Here is a 21,026-nt window from a genome sequence, read left to right as displayed (position 1 = left end):
TACCGTTTTCATTACGATTTATTTAAAAAATATAAATATTCAACAACTTTTAATAAAAGCACATGTTGCTCAGGACACATAGTATAATACTTTAAAAACAATAAAACAAAATATATGTTTTATATCTGCATCACCTTATCACAGTCTTCAGGTAATTTTACTGTGTATGCAGAAGAAATGGCATGTTACAGAATGAGTTTTTTCTTCAAAATTTTGATCTTATCAATTAGACAAAACATTTTTATACCCCAATACACAGAATTTTACTATTAAAAAAGAGAATCTATAACCTCTTAAAAAATTTGGTGATGTTTCCGTTAACCGGTTTTTTACCTTTAACTTTAATGATAGAATTTTTGGCTGACGTATTGTTTGTACTGCTAGGTTTATTCAGTTCTTCTTGCAGTCTTTTGGCAACATGATAGTCACCATGATCGAGAAAATCTTTAAGCGGAATATTCTTCTTACATTCTATGCAATAATTTTCATCTGGTTCTTCAGATTTTCCGAAATATTCCGAAATAGTCAGTTCTGAAGATTTTCTCTTCAAACTTTGATTTTGTTGATATTCCACTGATATTGTATTTGGCTGAGTAGCCGTGGACTGCTCAAGTATTTCAATCGATTCTTCAATTATATTTTGGTTCTTCCTAGAAACTGAATCACAACAATAATCCATACTTTCATTGCTAATATTCAACTTTTCCCTATCTACTGTTTCTTCTTTTGAAGGACTCTCGAAATATTTGCTAAAAAACGATTTCGAAGATTTCATCCTGCTTTCTTCCAATTCTTTCGTTTGATCCACTACTTCTGAAACTTCAGTTGGGACATTATTTTGTTCACAATAGTTCGCTAAAGGCTGACTTGAAACAAATTCCGGGTAGATATCTTCAAAATAAATATATGATTTTGGATCTTCTTCTAAATCTTCCGTCGAAGCAGAATAAATCGAAACATTTTCCACATCTTCATTAAAATCGGTAATGCTGTCTACGTCAGTTTCAGGTAAAGGAATTTCTGATGAATTTTCATTAGTTTGATTATTTGGTGACTTTTCTTCCATTTTTACGGGGGCTATACTTGTATTCGTGGATTTCTTAAAAAATGATGTGATATCTAATCCAGATTTCTTCATATCTTGAAAATTACTAACGCTCACTCCAAGAAACGTGACATTATATGATCCGTCTGGACGTTGACAATGTTTTTTAATCACCTCAAGAGAATCCTGCGCTATTCTTGATTGTTCATAAGACTTCAGAGGATGCGTTCTAGAACTGCTAACATCTCTTTTATTAACTTCTTGTGCAAAACTCACAATCATTTGTTTGGCTTTTCTGTTGTTTTCTTCCTGATCTTTTTCTAGACGTTCTGATATTTCTGTTGCTAGTTCATTTGTCCAGTGTTGAATGGCTGAGTGAGTTACTAAGCTGGTTCTTCCAGGAAATCGTTTACAGCATCCGATAGATTTTGAAATTAATTTTGATACCACTGGCTCCATATCGATTCCTCTCGCCAGCGAATAGAGCCAAGACCTACAAAAAATTGAATACAAATGAACATTTTAAAAGAATTAAAAATGAATAATCATTTTCAGTTTCGTTGCAACCCGAAACCGCAGTTGCATTATACAGGGTGTTAGCAAATAAGTATGAAACACTTTAAGTGCTAATTCTACATGAAAAAATAATGCCGGTTTGCTCTATAAACATATAATTGATGGATTCGAACGTTACTTGATGGAAGTTCATTTTATCTCACAATAAAACACTGAAAAACGTTTGTTTTCTATACTTCCACAAAATTTATTACAACTATGTTATTTCTACAGCTGTTTCGGCAAAGTGCCTTTCTCAAGTGATATATTTTACAATGTGTTTGGCTTTTTAAGTCTTTAACTGAAGAGGTTGAGGAGTGGGGAGCTGTTTGTCTCAAGTTGGTCATTCAGAATTATATCTGTTTTTTTTTTTCAGTTTATTAATTTCCATTGATTCTAAAAGTGATAGCTTAAGGCCTTTATTTTGAATATGTAGAATTTGAAACTCTTCATTGAAAGAATGATTATGATCTAGAAGGTGAAGTGCGTATGTAGAAGTGTCTGTTTTTCTATTGTTGAAAGCCCTTTTGTGTACTGCTATCCGTTTGTCAAAAGTTCTGCCAGTTTGACCGATGTAAGTTTTCGGACAGTCACCACAAGTTAGTTTGTACACACCACTCTGTAGTTGCTTTCTCTTTCGGCTTTTATTGTTTTTAATATGTTTGCTTAAGTTGTTGTTAGTTCTGAAAGCTGGTGTTATTCCTTTCTTTTTTATGTATCTGGCTATTTTTGTTGTTATTTTGCCAGTATATGTGAAAGAGCAGAAGGTACTGGGTTCTTTCTGTGGTGGTGGATACACTAATTTCAAGGCTTTCTTATGGAGTTTTTGGTTTAAAATGTTGGTTAAAAAAAATCAATACTAAATCCAACAGAACAGAAATACCTTAATATTATGAACCCACAACCCCCTAAATTATACTCTTTTATTAAACTACACAAACCTGACCACCCAATAAGACCTGTAGTTTCTTTTTATACAGCTCCGTCATATAAACTTTCAAAAAAACTGTCAGATATTATTACAGAATACACTAAATTTTCACCTAAATTCACCGTAAAAAATAAACTAGAACTAGTTAATAAAATACAACATTTTCAATTGCCCAACAACTCCAGACTAATTTCATTTGACGTAAAAAATCTTTTTCCTAGTGTTCCTCCTACAGAAACTTTTGTTTTAGTTAAAAACCTTTTAGAACATAATAGTACAAATCCGATCATTGCATCTGAAATTTTACACCTTCTTGAAATTTGCATAAATTAAGACTATTTTGAATTCAATAATCAAATTTACACAAACAACAGTGCAGGACTTATTATGGGTAATCCTCTAAGCCCATTACTAACAGATATATTTATGAACCAACTTGAAACAACAATTTCTAAACACCCCGTATTTAAACAGTTCTTATATTGGTGGAGATACGTGGATGACATACTAGTCTGCTTTACAGGAACTAACAGACAACTTGACCATTTTCTATCATATATTAATTCACTTCATAGTAATATTGAGTTCACAATAGAAACAGAACAGAATAATTCCATAAACTTTCTAGATGTAACGATTACCAGACTACACAACAAACATGAGTTCTCCGTATATCATAAACCTACCCATACCGACACAACTATACACAATTCATCATCCCATCCTACACAACACAAATTAGCAGCCTACCATAGCATGATACATAGACTGACAGAAATTCCTATGACAAAAAATAACTTCGAGACAGAACTAAATATCATTAGACAAATAGCAGTAAACAATGGCTATAACGAACAAACAGTTAACAACATTTTAAATCAAAAACTCCATAAGAAAGCCTTGAAATTAGTGTATCCACAACCACAGAAAGAACCCAGTACCTTCTGCTCTCTCACATATACTGGCAAAATAACAACAAAAATAGCCAGATACATAAAAAAGAAAGGAATAACACCAGCTTTCAGAACTAACAACAACTTAAGCAAACATATTAAAAACAATAAAAGCCGAAAGAGAAAGCAACTACAGAGTGGTGTGTACAAACTAACTTGTGGTGACTCTCCGAAAACTTACATCGGTCAAACTGGCAGAACTTTTGACAAACGGATAGCAGAACACAAAAGGGCTTTCAACAATAGAAAAACAGACACTTCTACACACGCACTTCACCTTCTAGATCATAATCATTCTTTCAGTGAAGAGTTTCAAATTCTACATATTCAAAATAAAGGCCTTAAGCTATCACTTTTAGAATCAATGGAAATTAATAAATTGAAAAATACAGATATAATTCTGAATGACCAACTTGAGATAAACAGCTCCCCACTCCTCAACATCTTCAGTTAAAGACTTAAAAAGCCAAACATATTGTAAAATATATCACTTGAGAAAGGCACTTTGCCGAAACAGCTGTAGTAATAACATAGTTGTAATAAATTTTGTGGAAGTATAGAAAACAAACGTTTTTCAGTGTTTTATTGTGCTATAAACATATGTCCGCAAATACTTCGTTTCCGAGATACGGGGTGTTGAAATTTTTATTTTAAACTGCCAATTTATTTATTGCTCCAAGACCAGTTGAGCTATGAAAATGAAATTTGGTGAGTTTTAGGAGGTAGTTATTGCGCATGTTTTGACATACAATTAAGAATTTTGTATTCATCATTGCGCGCATACGGGTAATGGTCTGAATTTCTTTAAAGAAAAAAATAGTACGCCACTGAGATATTTCAAATTAAAACTTATTTTTAAATTCCACGTTTAATTTTAGACAAAAAACGTTTCTTGCCTTTTTTCATATGGTGCACCGTTTCTATGCAGAAAAATAAAACATCTTGACGCGTATTTTTCATTTCTTAATATATTATCAAGGACTATCCAATATAATAATACTAAACTAGAACAATAACGGAAAATATTACTAATAAGATTTTAACTAGGTGCAAAGCTGCAAGAAATGTTTAAAATGATCTCCTTTACAGGTAACAGAAGAATTTTATATTCATCATTGGCGCGCGTACGGGTAATGGCCTGAATTTTTTTACGAAAAAATCTGAAAAAAGCTGAAAATCATTTTTGAATTCCTCGTTCAATTTACGACAAAAAATCTTTCTTTCCTTTTTTTCATACGAGGCGCCGTTTTTATACAAAAAAAAAAATAAAACATCTTAACGCTTACAAAGTATTTTAGGTGGTTTCAATATGCATAGAAACTTAGTTCAAATACTTTGTAAACGTTAAGATGTCTTATTTTTTTGCATAAAAACGGCGCCGCATATGAAAAAAGGCAAGAAAGATTTTTTTGTCGTAAATTGAACCAGCAATTCAAAAATGATTTTTAATTTGACATATCTCAGTGGCGTACTATTTTTTTTAATTAAGACCATTAGCCGTACGCGCGCCAATGATGAATATAAAATTCTTCTGTAACCTCTAAAGGAGGTAATTTTTAACATTTGTTGTAGCTCTGCACCTAGTTAAAATCTTATTAATAATATTTTCTGTTATTGTTTCAGTTTAGTATTATTAAATTGGATATTTCTTGATAATGTATTAAGAGGATGGGTACGTATTTTCGGCTGCAATGCTATTCAAATGGGGATTCATTTTTTTTTCGAATCCTGAGAAAACGAATAAGTATTTTTGAAAAATTTAAACGCAGAATGAAAGATTACATTATTGGCGAGGGCCAAAAGTCCCTGAGAACTTCTATAATGTTTATTTTAATAAGTTACAGGGGTGAAAAACTAAGAGAAAATTTAATGTGATATTTAATTTAAAATATCTCATTCAAAATACACTTTTTATTTACAGGGACTTTCGACCCCCCGGTAATGATATAGTCTTTCATTCTGCGTTTAAATTTTTCAAAAATATTTATTGGTTTTTTCAGGATTCGAAAAAAATGAACACAATGTCCGTGGTAATATTTCCAAATCTATCTTTGTCATACAACGCACTAAGTCGAATAGAATATTGTCAGCATACTGTCAGTCAGACAGTGACAATCAGTGACAATTTTAAATATTTGACACGGCATCGGGAATATTTTGAGTTGTTGATTAAATAATATTGATATATAGTGTATTCGATAAATAATTTATTTAAGACGTGAACTTAATAAAAAGTTATTTATTGTGTATTATTTGTGGAAGATCCAAGCAGAGAATACATCAGGATAATATATTCTGTGATCCAAGTAATTTGTTGTTAAAGATGTTCAAAATTGTAAGCGTTCCATAGTAACAATATATTATTAAAAAATCACTTTAACACTTTTCCTCCTTTCTCGATTGAGTATTAGTTTTTGTTGTACATATAAATTATTACAATCACTGAATACATAGTTAGTGAAAAAATTATCAGTAGTAATTGCACAAGAGCTCTAAAATTATTGAATTTTTCCCGAGTGACACTTTGACAGCAAGAAAGGTTTTTATCATAAATTAGACGTGAAATTTAAAAATAATTTCTAATTCGAAATATCTCAGTGGCGTACTATTTTTTTTTATTTTTAAATTCAGACCATTACCCGTAGGCGCACCAATGATGAATACAAAATTCTTAATTGTATGTCAAAAAATTCATAATAAGTACCCCTTAAAGCACACCAAATTTCATCTTCATAGTTTAACCGGTCTTAAACAATAAATAAATTGGCAGTTTGAAATAAAAATTTCAACACCCCGTATCTCGGAAACGAAGCATTTGCGGAAATATGTTTATAGAGCAAACCGGCATTATTTTTTCATGTAGAATTAGTCCTTGAAGTTTTTCATATTTATTTACTAACACCCTGTATTTATAGTTCAATCAAAGAGTAGAGCAAGAATCTCTACCGGTTTCGGGCTTCTTAGCCCTCATCAGAAGATCCATAATCTCTTCTCTCTGAATGAACTAGAATAATACTTCTCGTGCCGTCACATATTGCAACGAACGAAATGGCATGGATGTCCTAGCGACATCAGTTAGAAAAAAGTTTAAGTTTTTAATCTAATAGCACATAAAATAATATTTAAAATAACATTGTATATCCTACCAGATTAAAATTAAACTTTTTTTATTAAAAAAAAAGTTCTAAATAAGCATAAGCTTTGTTAGTATAAATAATATAACAACTCAGAGAAATATCGTTCTTTTCATGTCACTGATCCGGCCACATGGCCGCAAGTAAGGGACAGAACAGAATGGCGTAGAAAGCTTGAGAAGGTCGAGGCCCTCTCAGGCCCGTTTTTAGGGTCTTTGGCGCTATGGGCACCATTTTGACAAGCGCCCCCCCCCCCCTCCCAACCACCAAATATACGCCAACACAACCCGGCCACTAGCGCCATATTTCGAAATAGATTTCCGCTTTTTCTTGTACTTTTTTTCTTATTTGCCAGTTTTGGTTCGGGGGGGATCTAACCCCTATTCTCTTTACAAATAGAGAATATTCCATTATCCACCACCTATGGACCCGCCGTGTCCCGGACTGGCAACCCGCAACCGTAAAACAAAACAAAACCGTTATTGACGCTTAAACAATAACAGATTAGCATAATAATCAATAGGTTTTGTTACTACGGTATCACGGACCACCCTCCCACCCTTATTATTATAATTGTAATTATTATTCTACTATATACACTGTACTCTGCCTTTATAACATTACATCTTGATATACTAGTTCAATATTAATAATAACATCACACTTTCATGTTATATTATCTTTGTTGTAAGTTCATCAGTTCATCGGTTTCTATTTACATTGGTTTCTTCCGCATTTTCAAGTTTGAAAATGTGGAAATCAGTTTATCACAGTCAAGTTTCAAGGTTATGTCACTTTGAGTGCACAGTAACATCAAGCTGTTTAGCTTTTCATCTGCAATTGTACTTCTATTTTCTGACTTGATTTTCTTCAAGGCCGAAAAACTCCTCTCTGCCGAACAGTTTGTAACTGGCAGAGTCAAATACACCCTAATGGCTACTTCCAAATTCGGAAATGTGCTTGTTAAACTATTTTCTTTGATGTATGAGTAGCAGTCTCTTATTCTCTTCAGTTTCTCAGCCTTCATGTACATTTGAAAGTGATGACACTCTTGTACGAAGTCATTTTCGCAAATGTCATTGGAGTAGTACTGAGCAACCTTTTTAGCTTGTTCCACTAGATCTTCATACTTCTTCTCGTGAAGTTGACTGAATATTTCAAATCTTTTACTTAGATTTTCGTAACTATTTTTCCGGCTACTGAGCTGCACTACTAGATGGTCGAAAATGGGTTTGAAAACTCCAGTTCTATATCTTGTTCTAGGATCCATTTTCTCAAACTGTTCATCCCTTTGTTCATCAAAAAACATGGTACGTTTTCTTGCTCTGTCATAAGAAGGGGTACTTAAATTAGCCATTTTCAAAGCTTCAGCTTCAAAGTCATCAAATTTTTCACTTTTCTCGTTTAAGAACAACGATAAAGACTCAAGCTCTTTTGTAGCACCAAGTAGGTCTAATTCTTCTGTTTGCAACGTTTTGCTAACTTTGTCCACTCTTTGCAAGATATCATTCCAAATTACAATTAAAAGAACTGTTTGGAAATTCTCCAAGGTTTTAACAAACCCTTCTGCTGTCAGCCGTGTGTCTGGTGTTTGTGTTTTATCCTTAATCAAATCTTCAAGGGCAGCTTTGATTTCTTTATGGCTGGTAACCAAAGCAAGTAGTGCGTCGGACCTGGCTGACCACCTAGTGTCACTCATGGATTTTAACATCAGAGTTTTCTTTTCTTTTTGTGGTTTTCCATCATTGCTCTTCCCTATTAATGCTTTTAGGACATTCCATCTATGCGTAGATGCTGAAAAAAAATTGAAGAGGTTTTGAACAAAGTTGAAAAAGATTACAACCTCCACACAAGCCTTTTCGGCCGCATAGCTGCCTACAAGATTAAGGGAATGTGCGACGCACGGAACATAATCTGCAAGGTGGTTTATTCGTTTAATCCTTGACTGTAATCCACTGTAAGGGCCCGACATGTTTGATGCATTGTCATAACTTTGGCCACGACAATTTCGAATGTCCAGTTTCAGATCTTGAAGAGACAAAAGGATTGCCTCTTCAAGACCTTCAGACTTGTGCGATATACGTGGCAAGAGTTTTACAAGCCGCTCTGTGGCACAAGCATCTTTTAGGGACACATACCGTAAAACTACCGCCAGCTGGTCACTATGTGACGCATCAGGTGTCGAATCAACAACCAGGGCAAAATATCGTGCTTGATTAATCTCATCAATTATTGTACGAAGCACCTCGTTGCTCATGACGGTAATAAATTCATTGCATACGTCTGATGACAAGTATGATACATTTCCTTTACCCTTATTGCCGTATTTAGTGAAATGTTGTGCTAAGAATGGATCAAACTCACTAATTAGCTCAAGGCATCCTAAATAAAGGCCATTGGAAGTTGAACCTAATTCTTGATTGTCACCTCGAAACGGAAGTCCTCTAGATGCCAAAAATTTTACAACTGTCACTATTCTAGTTAGAACGTCTCTCCAATACTTCACCTCTTGTTGATGCTGTGAAGAGACCAAGGACTCTACGGAAAGAGACTTTTTTCTTGAAATTAATTTAAGGACATTAATCCTGTGGTCATTTGATTGTTCGTGTGACTTGGCTAAAGTTAATGAATGTTTCCAGTCACAGAAACCTTCACAAAAAGAAGTTCTTTTATTTTCTGGTTGAAAGAGAAGACATGGAATGCAAAATACACAACCAGTGGATTTTGAATACAAAAGCCAATCTCTTCTAAAACGTTCTCCGTTCGGGATTTCGCCTGAAAACAAATTTACTGAAAGCTTACGGTTTTTTTTAACATCATTTTTATAGTACCGTTCTGACTTTGAAAAATCTGCTTGCAAATCTTGCTTGACATTTGAATTGATTATTTGAAGAACTTGTTCATCGTTTTTTGTGTCCCAAGTGGCCGGATCATCTAGTGTAAAATCAAAACTATTTCTAGAATATGGGTTTAGTGGTTCTACGGTAACCTGCTTAGGCCTACTAGGCGAATGATGTGTACGAGATGTGGTGGATGGTAAGGATAGTTCAGAAGCTGAACAAAAATTCTGATCATTTGAAGCTGGATTTATGTTATCTGAACATGATGAGGCAGAAGCTTCATTTTGAGGCAAGCTTTTTTGAGTGTCAACATTTTTGTCATTAGAATTATGTTGACTCGTATGAACATCAGATACAACGTTAAAGAAATTACTTATTCTAGGAACCTTTTTTAGGAAGATCGCCTCTTGCGCTATTCTCTGATTTGCACGTTTACGGAATTCAGCGCCACTAGGTTTCTTTTTCTCACTCATAGTAGCCTACTACACTCACTAGTCACCAATCACATCAAAAAAGAAGCAGCGAAGCGCTCGACTGAAAGAACTGATGCACGTAAACAAACAGCGCAACCGTGGAAAGACCACGCCACAATAGACTGTCCAGTGTCTAATACCTGACTGTGGAGTCAAGAGACAAAAGGGATGTTGTGGTGAGGATGGTGGGGGGAGGCGGGCGGGCTAAAAATAGACACATGTAGAGCGGCGCGCTTCCGCTTTGTTCCGTCGTCTAGGACCGGCGCGGGCGCGGCGTTGAGGTCGGGTTGTGGTGGTGTATTTTACGCTGATACCCTCCCAATGATTAAATCGCTATTCGTAGTTTTTGTTTACAATTTGCCGCGATCTCCAGAAAATATTTGTTTATTTTAAACTATTATTAAAATTTTTATTTTTTTTATTATTTTTTTTCTTGCGCCCTCTTGGCGCCCCCAGGCTCGTGCGCCCCTGGGCACGTGCCCAGCGTGCCCATTTATAGAATCGGGCCTGGGCCCTCTAAGGGCTGTAGTACCAAGATGATGATGATAATGATGATGATCCGGCCACATATTTGACAAGTTTGTTGAGTAGTATGAACTTTTAGGACAAAAACTATACTATACAGTGATGAGCGCGCTAATAACCGGCAAAATAGCTCAAAAGATGAAAAACATAATACATTGCGAAACCAAAAGAGATGAAACTAGTGGAGGTGGAAATTATCGTTATAAACGTCTAAAATAACATTAAGGCTATGGGTACATAATTCGCAAATATTTTACGTGTATCCCTACTTTTTCTGTCTTTACACGGCAAATTACGTGTAATAAAATTCACACTGGTGTGGATATGTAAACATTACTAGAATGTCATTCTACTTGAAAATGTCATAATTAATTTAAAGAGATGGCTTTTGAATGTTCTTGGATAACTGTTATTTTTATAATTGCAAATTATTAATTCAGTTAATAAATGTGATAATTTTTTCACTAACTATGTTTTCAGTGATTGTAATAATTTATTTGTACAACAAAAACTAATAATCAATCGAGAAAAGAGGAAAAGTGTTAAAGTGATTTTTTAATAATATGTTGTTATTTTGGAACGCTTACAATTTTGAACATCTCTAACAACAAAATACTTGGATCACAGGATATATCTGATGTATTCTCTGCTTGGATCTTCCACAAATAATACACAATAAATAACTTTTTATTAAGTTCACGTCTTAAATCAATTATTTATCAAATACACTATATATCAATAATATTTAATCAATTTCTCAAAATATTCCCGATGCAATGTCAAATATTTAAAATTGTCACTGATTGTCAGTGTCTGACTGACAATATATGCTGACAATATTATATTCGGTTGAGTGCGTTGTAAGACAAAGACAGATTTGGAAAATATTACCACGGCATTGTGTTCATTTTTTTCAAATCCTGAAAAAACCAATAAATATTTTTGAAAAATTTAAACGCAGAATGAAAGACTAAATTATTACCGAGGGCCGAAAGTCCCTTAGAATAAATAAAAAGTTTATTTTGAATGAGATATTTGAAATTAAAAATCACACTAAATTTTCTCTTAGTTTTTTCACCCCTGTAACTTATTAAAATAAACATTATAGAAGTTCTCAGGGACTTTCGGCCCTCGCTAATAACGTAATCTTTCATTCTGCGTTTAAATTTTTCAAAAATACTTATTAGTTTTCTCAGGATTTGAAAAAAATGAATCCCCATTTGAATAGCATTGCAGCCGAAAATACGTACCGATCCTCTTAAATTACATAGTTTCCCACCTTTAGACGTATCAGAGAAGTATGACAACTGTCACTGTGACAGTAGAATTTTATAAAATATCCTGTCACGGACGTCTAAAGGTGGGAAACAATTAATATAATGTTAATTAATACGTTTACAACGATAATTTCCACCTCAACTAGTTTCATCTCTTTTTGCTTCGCAATGTATTATGTTTTCCATCTTTTGAGCTATTTTGCCGGTTATTAGCGTGCTCATCACTGTATATGCAGTGAAATGTATGGAGGTTATTAGTTATTAAGAAATAGAAATCTATAAGAACGTTTTTTTTTTTGTATAATGAACAACAAAACTGCCAAACGTCTGTTAAAAATGTTGAACAAGAGCGGCGATAGAACCAACCCTTGGGAACAGTCGTTCTGTAAACTTATGAATTTACTAGTTTTCCCATTAACGCTAATTTGAAATCATTTGTCGCACTAGATTTGATTACTACTTAAATAGTAGCCTTTCTTTCCATACCGTGTCGTAAGCGTAAGTCAGACCAATGAAAGCTATGGCCGTTTTGTTTTTCTTTTGAAAGCCATTTTCGATAAATGTTAAAGAAAGAACCTGGTCAGTGCTGTTCCTTACTGGCATAAATTCAGCTTGTTCCACGTGAATATTTCCATTGACAGATTAAAAAAAGACTCAAAAATCTTATATCAGACACTTTAAATAGCGATTGATCTCCAACTCTCTGGTAGCGAAGTGTCTTTGTCTAGTTTGCAGATTGCAATGACTTAACTTTGTTTGAAGGCACATACTTAACGACGTTCTACACCTTCGGCAAAGAATTAAGGATTTGCATGAAATTTTAGTATGTTATAGTTTACTTTAAGAAACTAAGACTTGATTTTTTAAAAATTATTTTACCGTGCCGTTTAATTACTATTAAGGGTCAAAGTTAAGTTTTAACATGGGATTTTATGGGAATTCTTAAAAAGTTAATAACTTTTGACCCAAATTTACGATTTTTAATTATTTGTGCTTAAATTAAAGGTTTTTTGTAAGGAATAACATATTAAAAAATGAGGATTGTTTACCGTGCAATTATTAAATAAAAGTGAAAATACTGTTTCGAAATTAACAAAGTTGGTTGTGAGATCAGCTGCACTCGTGGTCGTCAATGCGCAGACGCACTAAATACGCGTCAGCAATTTAAACTGTGTATAATGCAAAGTCGATATGATGAATCATAAATAAACTGAAATAATTATTTTAAATATTAATTAAAGCTAATTGGAAGTTAAAAAATATGTAGATTAGAATAAAACGGTTATGAAAGTTATTTAAATAAAAATATATATATATATATATATATATATATATATATATATATATATATATATATATATATATATATACTCATTAATATTTTTATTAAATTTATTATAATTTATTTTTATAAAGTATTCAATACTGAAACATATCATTTATCACATTTTTTAATATACTCTATAATATTAACTAAAATCTTCTTAGATTTAAGTATTGTTCTCTCCTTTCAGGTACGTAATACACTTTTTTTCTCCTTCTTCTTTATATATCTCTAATATATCACCCCACGAAATATTATTATCAGCTAATCTTTCGATCATTGCTTTGCTAATAATCTTATCCTTACATAAAGGATAAAATGTTTTCTCAATTTCTTTTTTCTTAGTATTTCTATCAGCATTTTCAATAATTTCACTTACTTCTATTATACTTATTAATTTTTTTAATTGTTGTAAATCTGCCTGTAATGCTCGAACGAAGCTGATTCTTTTCCTTTTCCATTTTTTTAGGTTATGCATGCACGTTTCTATCTCTATACTGCCTACGCCGGCGAGCGGGCGAGCAGGCATGATTTGAGTATTCTGCTATAAATGCATTGTTACCAACTTTCGCTTGCATTTAAGTTTCCGCCCCTTTCCTCTGAGAGGCATACCCCGCAACGAAGGTGTAGAACGTCGTTAAGTCTAGTGCACTGAAAAGTTTCTAGGTCTCTATTTGCCTCATGAGCCAGACAATGCGTTTGGCTGTATCTTCTGGGTGTGGTGATGAAGAGCTAGTTGTAGGAATGTTATGGCCTGTTTTCAGTTTTCATAGTAGGTTCCAGGGAGTGCGACTGCTACGTGTGACAGTTTTCAAGAGTTTTTTCCTTCCACCTGCTGGTTCTTGCCAAATTCAGAGACTCTAGAAGTTGTTCACTTAAGTCTGGGTCTCTGGTTTGCTAGTATTGATTATACAGGTCTCTACATTCTTCGGTCTAACATGGAATGTAGGATTTGGTTAGACCACGTGGAATAGTGAGATTATAATGAGTTTATCCTTAATAATTAGTTTTTAGTAATAATTTGAGGTTAGAAAAAATTGCTCAATGATCATATAAAATAATCAGATTTAACGTTTATAAGAGTATTATTGGTGTTAATAAAATAAAAAAAAAATCGATCTTACCCACTTTTCATTCCAAATTTGTCTACAAGTTGCTTTTCACTAAAAGACGCCAATTCTGCCATTTTTGAAATTCCTAGCTCGTTTATGACCTCATCTCCAAATTTACCACCCAAACCCGTTAACTTGTTTATAGGTACAGTTTTAAAGTAATCCGGAACAGCATCATGAGGCAAAATAGTTTGTTTATTCGGTTTGTGCAAACCACATGCTAGTTTGGCTAGGATTTTGTTGTGAGCAATTCCCGCTGAACATTTATAACCTGTAACAATAAAACAGTAAATTTATTGCTAAAACATCAAACTTTTTTATTCTTAACTTATCTTCATTGTAAAGTAAGGAAACAAAATCTGAATCTTAATAAGTAGTGCAGTATACTCTCTCTATAACGAACACGGGTATTATGAGGTTTTGCTTATAAATGGTACATTAGGTGTCCCATGATATTTCTATTGAACAATAAGCCTCTATAACGAGGCATATTTGGTTATAATGAGTGAAAATGAGATAAAAGAACATTTTTAATAAAAAATTTAAATTTTACCAGTTTTTTCGCGGTGATGGCTATAAATAAATACTTCAGCTGCCTGTAAACAGAAATGCCTAAAATATGTGTGCTTATCGAGGCCAGTAATGTAATAAACTCCACCGCCTGTCAACTTCTTCCTGTTTATCCACTGTCTCTTATTTAAGCATCTTATATTGCTCGGAATGGTTAATGTTAATGCACTATAGAAAGTTAATGTTTTAGAAAACTACATATTCATTTATATGCACAATATTATGGTTGTCTGATATAACTAGATTGGCTTATAACGAGGTAATTAATCTGCCATTTCAGTTCTCGTTATAGAGGGAGTCTACTGTACACGTTAGTAGAATAACTTTTTTTTTTGAAAAAATATTTACTTACTAAAAGTTGTATCAATAACGAGACAACCAATTAGAACTGAACACACCAAAGATGATAATATCCAGATTAAAGATATAATTAAAGATATATAGGGTGTCCCAAAAGTAGTGGAACGGTCGAATATTTCGCAAACTAAACATCGCGCATCGGATCGAAAAACTGAAAAATACGTGTTCAATCATTTTCAAAAATCTATCCAATGACACCAAACACCAACCCCCACTACACCCCCTGGAGGTGGGGTGGAGGGTAACTTTAAAATCACAAATGTAAACCCCTAGTTTTTCTTGCAGATTTGGATTCGTTACATAAAAGTAAGGAACTTTTATTCACGACATTTTTTCGAACTGTGGATAGATGGCGCGGAAACGGTCTAATATCTCGAGAAATGCACTTCCAAATGAGAAGCCAAAAACAGGTTTTTAATATTTTTCGAAAACCTATCGATAAACACCAAAAATGACCCTCCAACCCACTCCCTGGAGACGGGGTGGGGGGTAAATTTAAAATCTTAAATAGCAACTCCCACTTTTTATTACAGATTCGGATCCGTCACGAAAAATTAAGCAACATTTATTCGAAACATTTTTTAAAATTGCTGATAGATGGCGCTAATAAATCGTATTTTTCCAATTAAAGCGCCATCTATCAACAATTCTAAAAAATGTTTCGAATAAATGTTGCTTAATTTTTCATGACGAATCCGAATCTGTAATAAAAAGCGGGGGTTGCTATTTAAGATTTTAAAGTTTTACCTATGGTATCAGGATAAATCGTTTTTCTCAATTATAGCGCCATCTATCCACAGTTCGAAAAAATGTCTTGAATAAAAGTTGCTTACTTTTACGTAACGAATCCAAATCTGCAATAAAAACTAGGGGTTTCCATTTGAGATTTTAAAGTTACCCTCCACCCCATCTCCAGGGGGTGTAGTGGGGGTTAGTGTTTGGTGTCATTGGATAGATTTTTGAAAATGATTGAACACGTATTTTTCAGTTTTTCGATCCGATGTTTAGTTCGCAAAATATTCGACCGTTCCACTACTTTTGGGACACCCTGTATAAATAAAATATGTATGTGATAACAAACCTGTCTGTTTCAAAACTTCTGCTCGTATTTCTTCTGCTATAACGCCACCCAAACACAATTTTAGATTACTCTCTGAAAATTCTGTGCTATTTTGTAAATTATGTAAAAAATCCTTCGTATCACAACCAACAACAAAAGTATTTTTCAACTTATCAATTGTTAAATCATCTATTCCATTTTGAATTTTCTTTAAAACAGATTCGGTTACGTCTAAATATGCTTCGTCCACTGAAGCTCTTTCGAGAAGAGCTTCGAAAGTTTGTAGAACATCAGCAACTCGTTTACCAGCATCTCGATACCTGAAATTAGAGACTATTAACATAATATTAATATGTATGTTACTATTAGCATAGTTGTGAAATAAAACAATGCATAGGGAAAGTGAGATCAGCGTTCATAATGATGAAGAAGTCTCTTTTCAGAATTCATGATTTACCGCTTGGTACCAAAATCTCTATCATCAGATGCTATATATTTTCTACGTTATTATACGGAGTAGAGGCCTGGACACTTTCCGAAGCTTCTTTAAGAAAACTTAAGGCATTCGAGATGTGGTGTTACAGATGCATTTTTAGAATTTCGTGGGTAGATCGTGTGACTAATGTTGAGGTACTACATATAAAGGACAAGGAATGCGACATGATTAACACTATCAAAGAGCGTAAACTAGAATAGATTGGCCATGTTATGAGGAATGAACAGAGATATGGCTTGTTGCAACTCTGGAAAGAGAGGACCAGGGAGAAGAAGAATATCTTTGATTGACTTCCAACAGCAAGCAAAGTTAGGATAGCCATGCTGATCGCCAACATCTGGAATGGATAGGCACCATAAAAAGAGGAAGAAGAAGTTAGGAAGAAGAAGAAGTTGTTATTGTTATAACAACTTACAATAGTTGTGTCTTGTAGCAATACACTGATTTCTGAGTTTATAGATCTAGAATTATAAAAATGTATCATTACCAAAATTGTTAGATTACTTACTTTGAAATATCAGCTTTGCCCCTAACTTGTGGAACTTTGGCTAAAATGATTTCTGGACATTTTTTTTGTGCCTCTTGTCCTCTCATGTGTCGTGTGACCCCTCTGTCCCTAGCTGGATAATTTACTGCAATTATTCTAAAATAGAAATATATAATATTATAAAACTTTTGTTCTTGCAATATATAAGACCTTCATTGATCATGTGTCACAATTAAGTAACTCATAAATGTACATATACCCCAAGAGAAAAGTAACAATCTGGGAAGCTTGAAGTATGTTCAATTTAACTCACAATAATTATTTTATCAAATTTTTTTTGATGCTATGTCTATGGCAGTCCAAAATGACATTCTGTATCTGTAGAAGTCGAATGTCTAGGGGTCTCATTGTTCCTCTTAGCATGACTTGACCTTAGATGCCACCAACTTGATTCGAAATGGTTCTTTGTACCTAGCCTCTATTATTGCGAATCCTGCTTGAGGTCTGGAATTAACGGCTCCTTAATAGAAGAAATACTTTAACCACTAAGAATGATCTGGATATCTAGTACAGAGACGAGACATATCTCATATCCTCTATACATTTCAGGATTTGCTCATTTTGTTTTTTGGTATTTCTTTAGGATTTTAGAACCTTCGAGTTTCTGATTTCTTAGCCCTTTTATACTTTTTAAAGGCTTTTCCTCCAATAGCTTGTTTAATCTTCTACGTAATCTTTTTTCTTTCCTTTTTAGGGCCCAGATTTCCCCCTTTGCCCTTCATTTGTCTTTAGGTATGCTCTATTTTTGTTGTATATACTTAACACGTTGATGGACAGTATGTCAAATGTATAAGCAAGTGTTGTGACACTATATGTATTTTGCAAGGTAGAATGGGGAAATTTCTGAATTTCTTTTACCCCTTATAGTTTATGGAAACAATAAGTTTTTTAACATATTTTGTAAGCCTGTGGAAGATGACCATGGATGATGTGTCACATTTCATATGCAACAGCAGATGTAATGTGACATTTTTTTGATACCAATTTTTTGCCACAACTCATTATTTTCAAAATGTCATCTATAGACATTGTGTCACATTACATCAATGGAAATTAGATGTCTATAGACATTCTGTCCAAGAACATGTTAAGGATTAATATATAGTCAGTTCGCTAAACTCAGACACAACTGGCTAGTGATTTTAGTCTGTAATTTTTTTGTTTTTTGCCAAAATTGGCAAAATTACTAACTATTTAGTAATGATTTTTATGCCAATTTCACCAAATTGGCAATTTTACCAAATTGGCAAAATTACTTACTAAAATCACTATTGTTTGTTTTTTAACCAAGAGGAGTGATTCAAATTTACCACACTGTAATGCTTGTTTCTAATTGGTCCAACCGCAGGCAAGTTTACTCCACTGTTATTAAATTTGGACACTAATAACATTTATGAAATTTTGGCACTTCTGTCATTTCATAGGTTAATTAAGTATATCAGCGATTTTTTGTGTTTTCTGCGTTATTCCTTAAATTTTTAGATTTTTAGTCTACTTTTATATAAAAACAGTTGTTTTTAGAACTCTTTAGCGATGTGTTAGTATAATATAATATGTATGGATTATCATCGAAAGATGATATGAATAACGAAAAAAGAAGATGAATTTGGTGACTTTTTCTAGTAAATTTCTTGGGTGTGAATCTGTCTTTTTAGTTTACTCCTCTTGGTTAAAAAATCAACATTAGGAAGTTGTGTCTGAGTTTAGTGAACCGACTATATAAATATTTCCTATTGTGAACTAAATAACATATAACCATTTATTGGAATAATCAGAGACTCAGATGCCAATAATATTCTCCTTGTATGTCGTTCTATCATCTTCTTTATAAAACTCGCGCAATATATCAATTTTTTTCTTAATATTGGCGTTATTTTCATCTCAAAATGTCCATAAAATGTTAAATAGTGAATGAATTTCAATTGCCGCATTAAATCTTGTGGTTAAGTTGCTTATTATACAATTTATGATAATATTAAATATTTCACAGCGAAACATTGCATCAGGCTCAAAATTATTAGTCGCCTCATGCAGATAAAGTGAGGAGCAAAAAAAAACGGGAAAAACTACGCCCCTTACATCGCTGGGCCCCGGTAAAATGTACCGGCTGTACCCCGCTCTCGGATACAACTCAGCTGTACAGATACCAGCAACTACATCTGGCTCATTTCTAAATATGTAGGAAAAATGTGATTAAATGACAAATATAAGTAGTGATGTTCATTAAACAGTGAAAATATTCTTACAGCAATCAAAAATTAGGATTATTGACAATCCAAAAGAATAAGGGGTGGCACCCATTGATGCCAAAATAAGCGAGCATAGGTTAGAATAGAAATATGCTTTATTGTCGCTGAAAATTATACAAATTTTATGGACAAAGCTTAATATAAAGTCAGAAAAAATAAATAAATAACAATAACAAATACAATTTTCTGAAATTTGATAAATCATCAATATAAAAAAATACAAGTTAATAAAGTAAAGAAAAAAAACAAAATCGATATATTGCAACAACTAATAGAAATTGCATAGTGAACGTACAACAAAGTAAACTACAGACATGGGAACTAATAAATTTAAGCTGCTGCATGTGACACCCAAATATAGATAAGTTTGGTTACTTGTACATTACAGTAATTTCTTAGTTAGTCATTAAGAAACTCTTCTACTGAATAATAGGTATTTTAGATAGATAAGCTTTTGTCATTTTACGGAACTTGGGGAAAGAGGTTGCAGATTTGAGTTGTAAAGGGAGATGGTTGAATAGTTTTTTTGCGGAATATAATATAGATTTCTTTACTAACTCGGTAAATAGACACCAAAGGACGGGATCGGTAAATAGACACCAAAAGTTGAATTCCTGGTGGAGTAGTCATGATGAGTCCTTGCTGGAAAGACATGCATGTGTTTACAAATTAAGCAAAGAGTTTTTAAAATATATAAAGATGGAAGGGTTAAAATTCCGTGATCTTTGAAGTAACTCCTGCAATGTGTTGTTCTTCTGACGCAAAACAGATACCTTATTGCTCTTTTTTGTAATTTAAAAATAACATCTAATTGGGCAGCTGTACTAGAACCCCAAAAAAGAAGACCATATCGATAAGATGGTTTGGTCATGTTCAATGTTGAGAGATTATCACCCAATACGAAGAATTGCTGAACTGTGGGTTCCTGGGAAAAGTAGAAGAGGAAGCCCAAAGAAGAAATGGGGGAGACACTTAGGCAGGACATGTCAGTAAAGGGAATTGATGTTGATATGACCTAAGATAGAAACTTTGGAGAAATGCAATTAGAGAAGCCGATCTTGCATACGAATAATGGTAAAGAAAATGATGATGATAAGACTTCAAGTCTCTGGTTTAGCTATCATATAATTGATAGCAAAATTTTATTGAGCAATAATATTGGTCAGTACATCAATTAATTAAATAATAAAATCCTACCCTCCACCTCGCCATTGATTATATTGAACAACAGCAATAGGTTTTCCTTCCAGTGCTGGATTAAGTTTTTCTTCAACTTGACAGTAAAAACAATCCATATCTAACAAAATTACTACTCTACTTAAATGCGACATGTTTAGCTTGAATCACTTTTCACTTAAATTTATTACTAGTTTTAAAAATCAGTGTAAAAGTTTTTAGTTTTTAAATTTTAATTATAAACAATTTTCTAAAATCACACATTTGAATAAACGTCAATGTCAATGTCTATTTTCAGCTTCTTGTTTGTATTTAATGACAGATGTCAATAACTACGACCAAATTTGAATTCAGGTATATTCTATATTCAACTATATTAGCATTAAATTAAGCAGCAGA

General features: G+C 33.2%; 1 protein-coding gene across 3 annotated transcripts in view; it reads right to left on the bottom strand.

Moving 5' to 3' along the window:
- Positions 1–21,026, bottom strand: part of LOC114344460 (DNA polymerase eta) — a 380,902-nt gene continuing 359,876 nt past the window's right edge. For 2 of the 3 annotated variants that reach the window (XM_050655270.1, XM_050655269.1), the window contains exons 2-5: positions 17,164–17,298; positions 16,181–16,479; positions 14,182–14,440; positions 1–1,538 (exon numbers count right to left, since the gene is read on the bottom strand). In XM_050655270.1, the coding sequence (XP_050511227.1) occupies positions 284–1,538; positions 14,182–14,440; positions 16,181–16,479; positions 17,164–17,249 (1,899 nt within the window). In that variant the 5' untranslated portion in view covers positions 17,250–17,298 and the 3' untranslated portion in view covers positions 1–283. Of the gene's footprint in view, positions 1,539–14,181; positions 14,441–16,180; positions 16,480–17,163; positions 17,299–20,648; positions 20,896–21,026 lie in introns of those variants that run through there. The other variant, XM_028295291.2, reaches the window with a different exon arrangement.

Source organism: Diabrotica virgifera, chromosome 7 (assembly GCF_917563875.1).
Source record: "Diabrotica virgifera virgifera chromosome 7, PGI_DIABVI_V3a".
Lineage (NCBI taxonomy): Eukaryota > Metazoa > Arthropoda > Insecta > Coleoptera > Chrysomelidae > Diabrotica > Diabrotica virgifera.
Note: the sequence above shows the minus strand (reverse complement) of the source record. Positions and strands in the feature narration are given on the sequence as shown.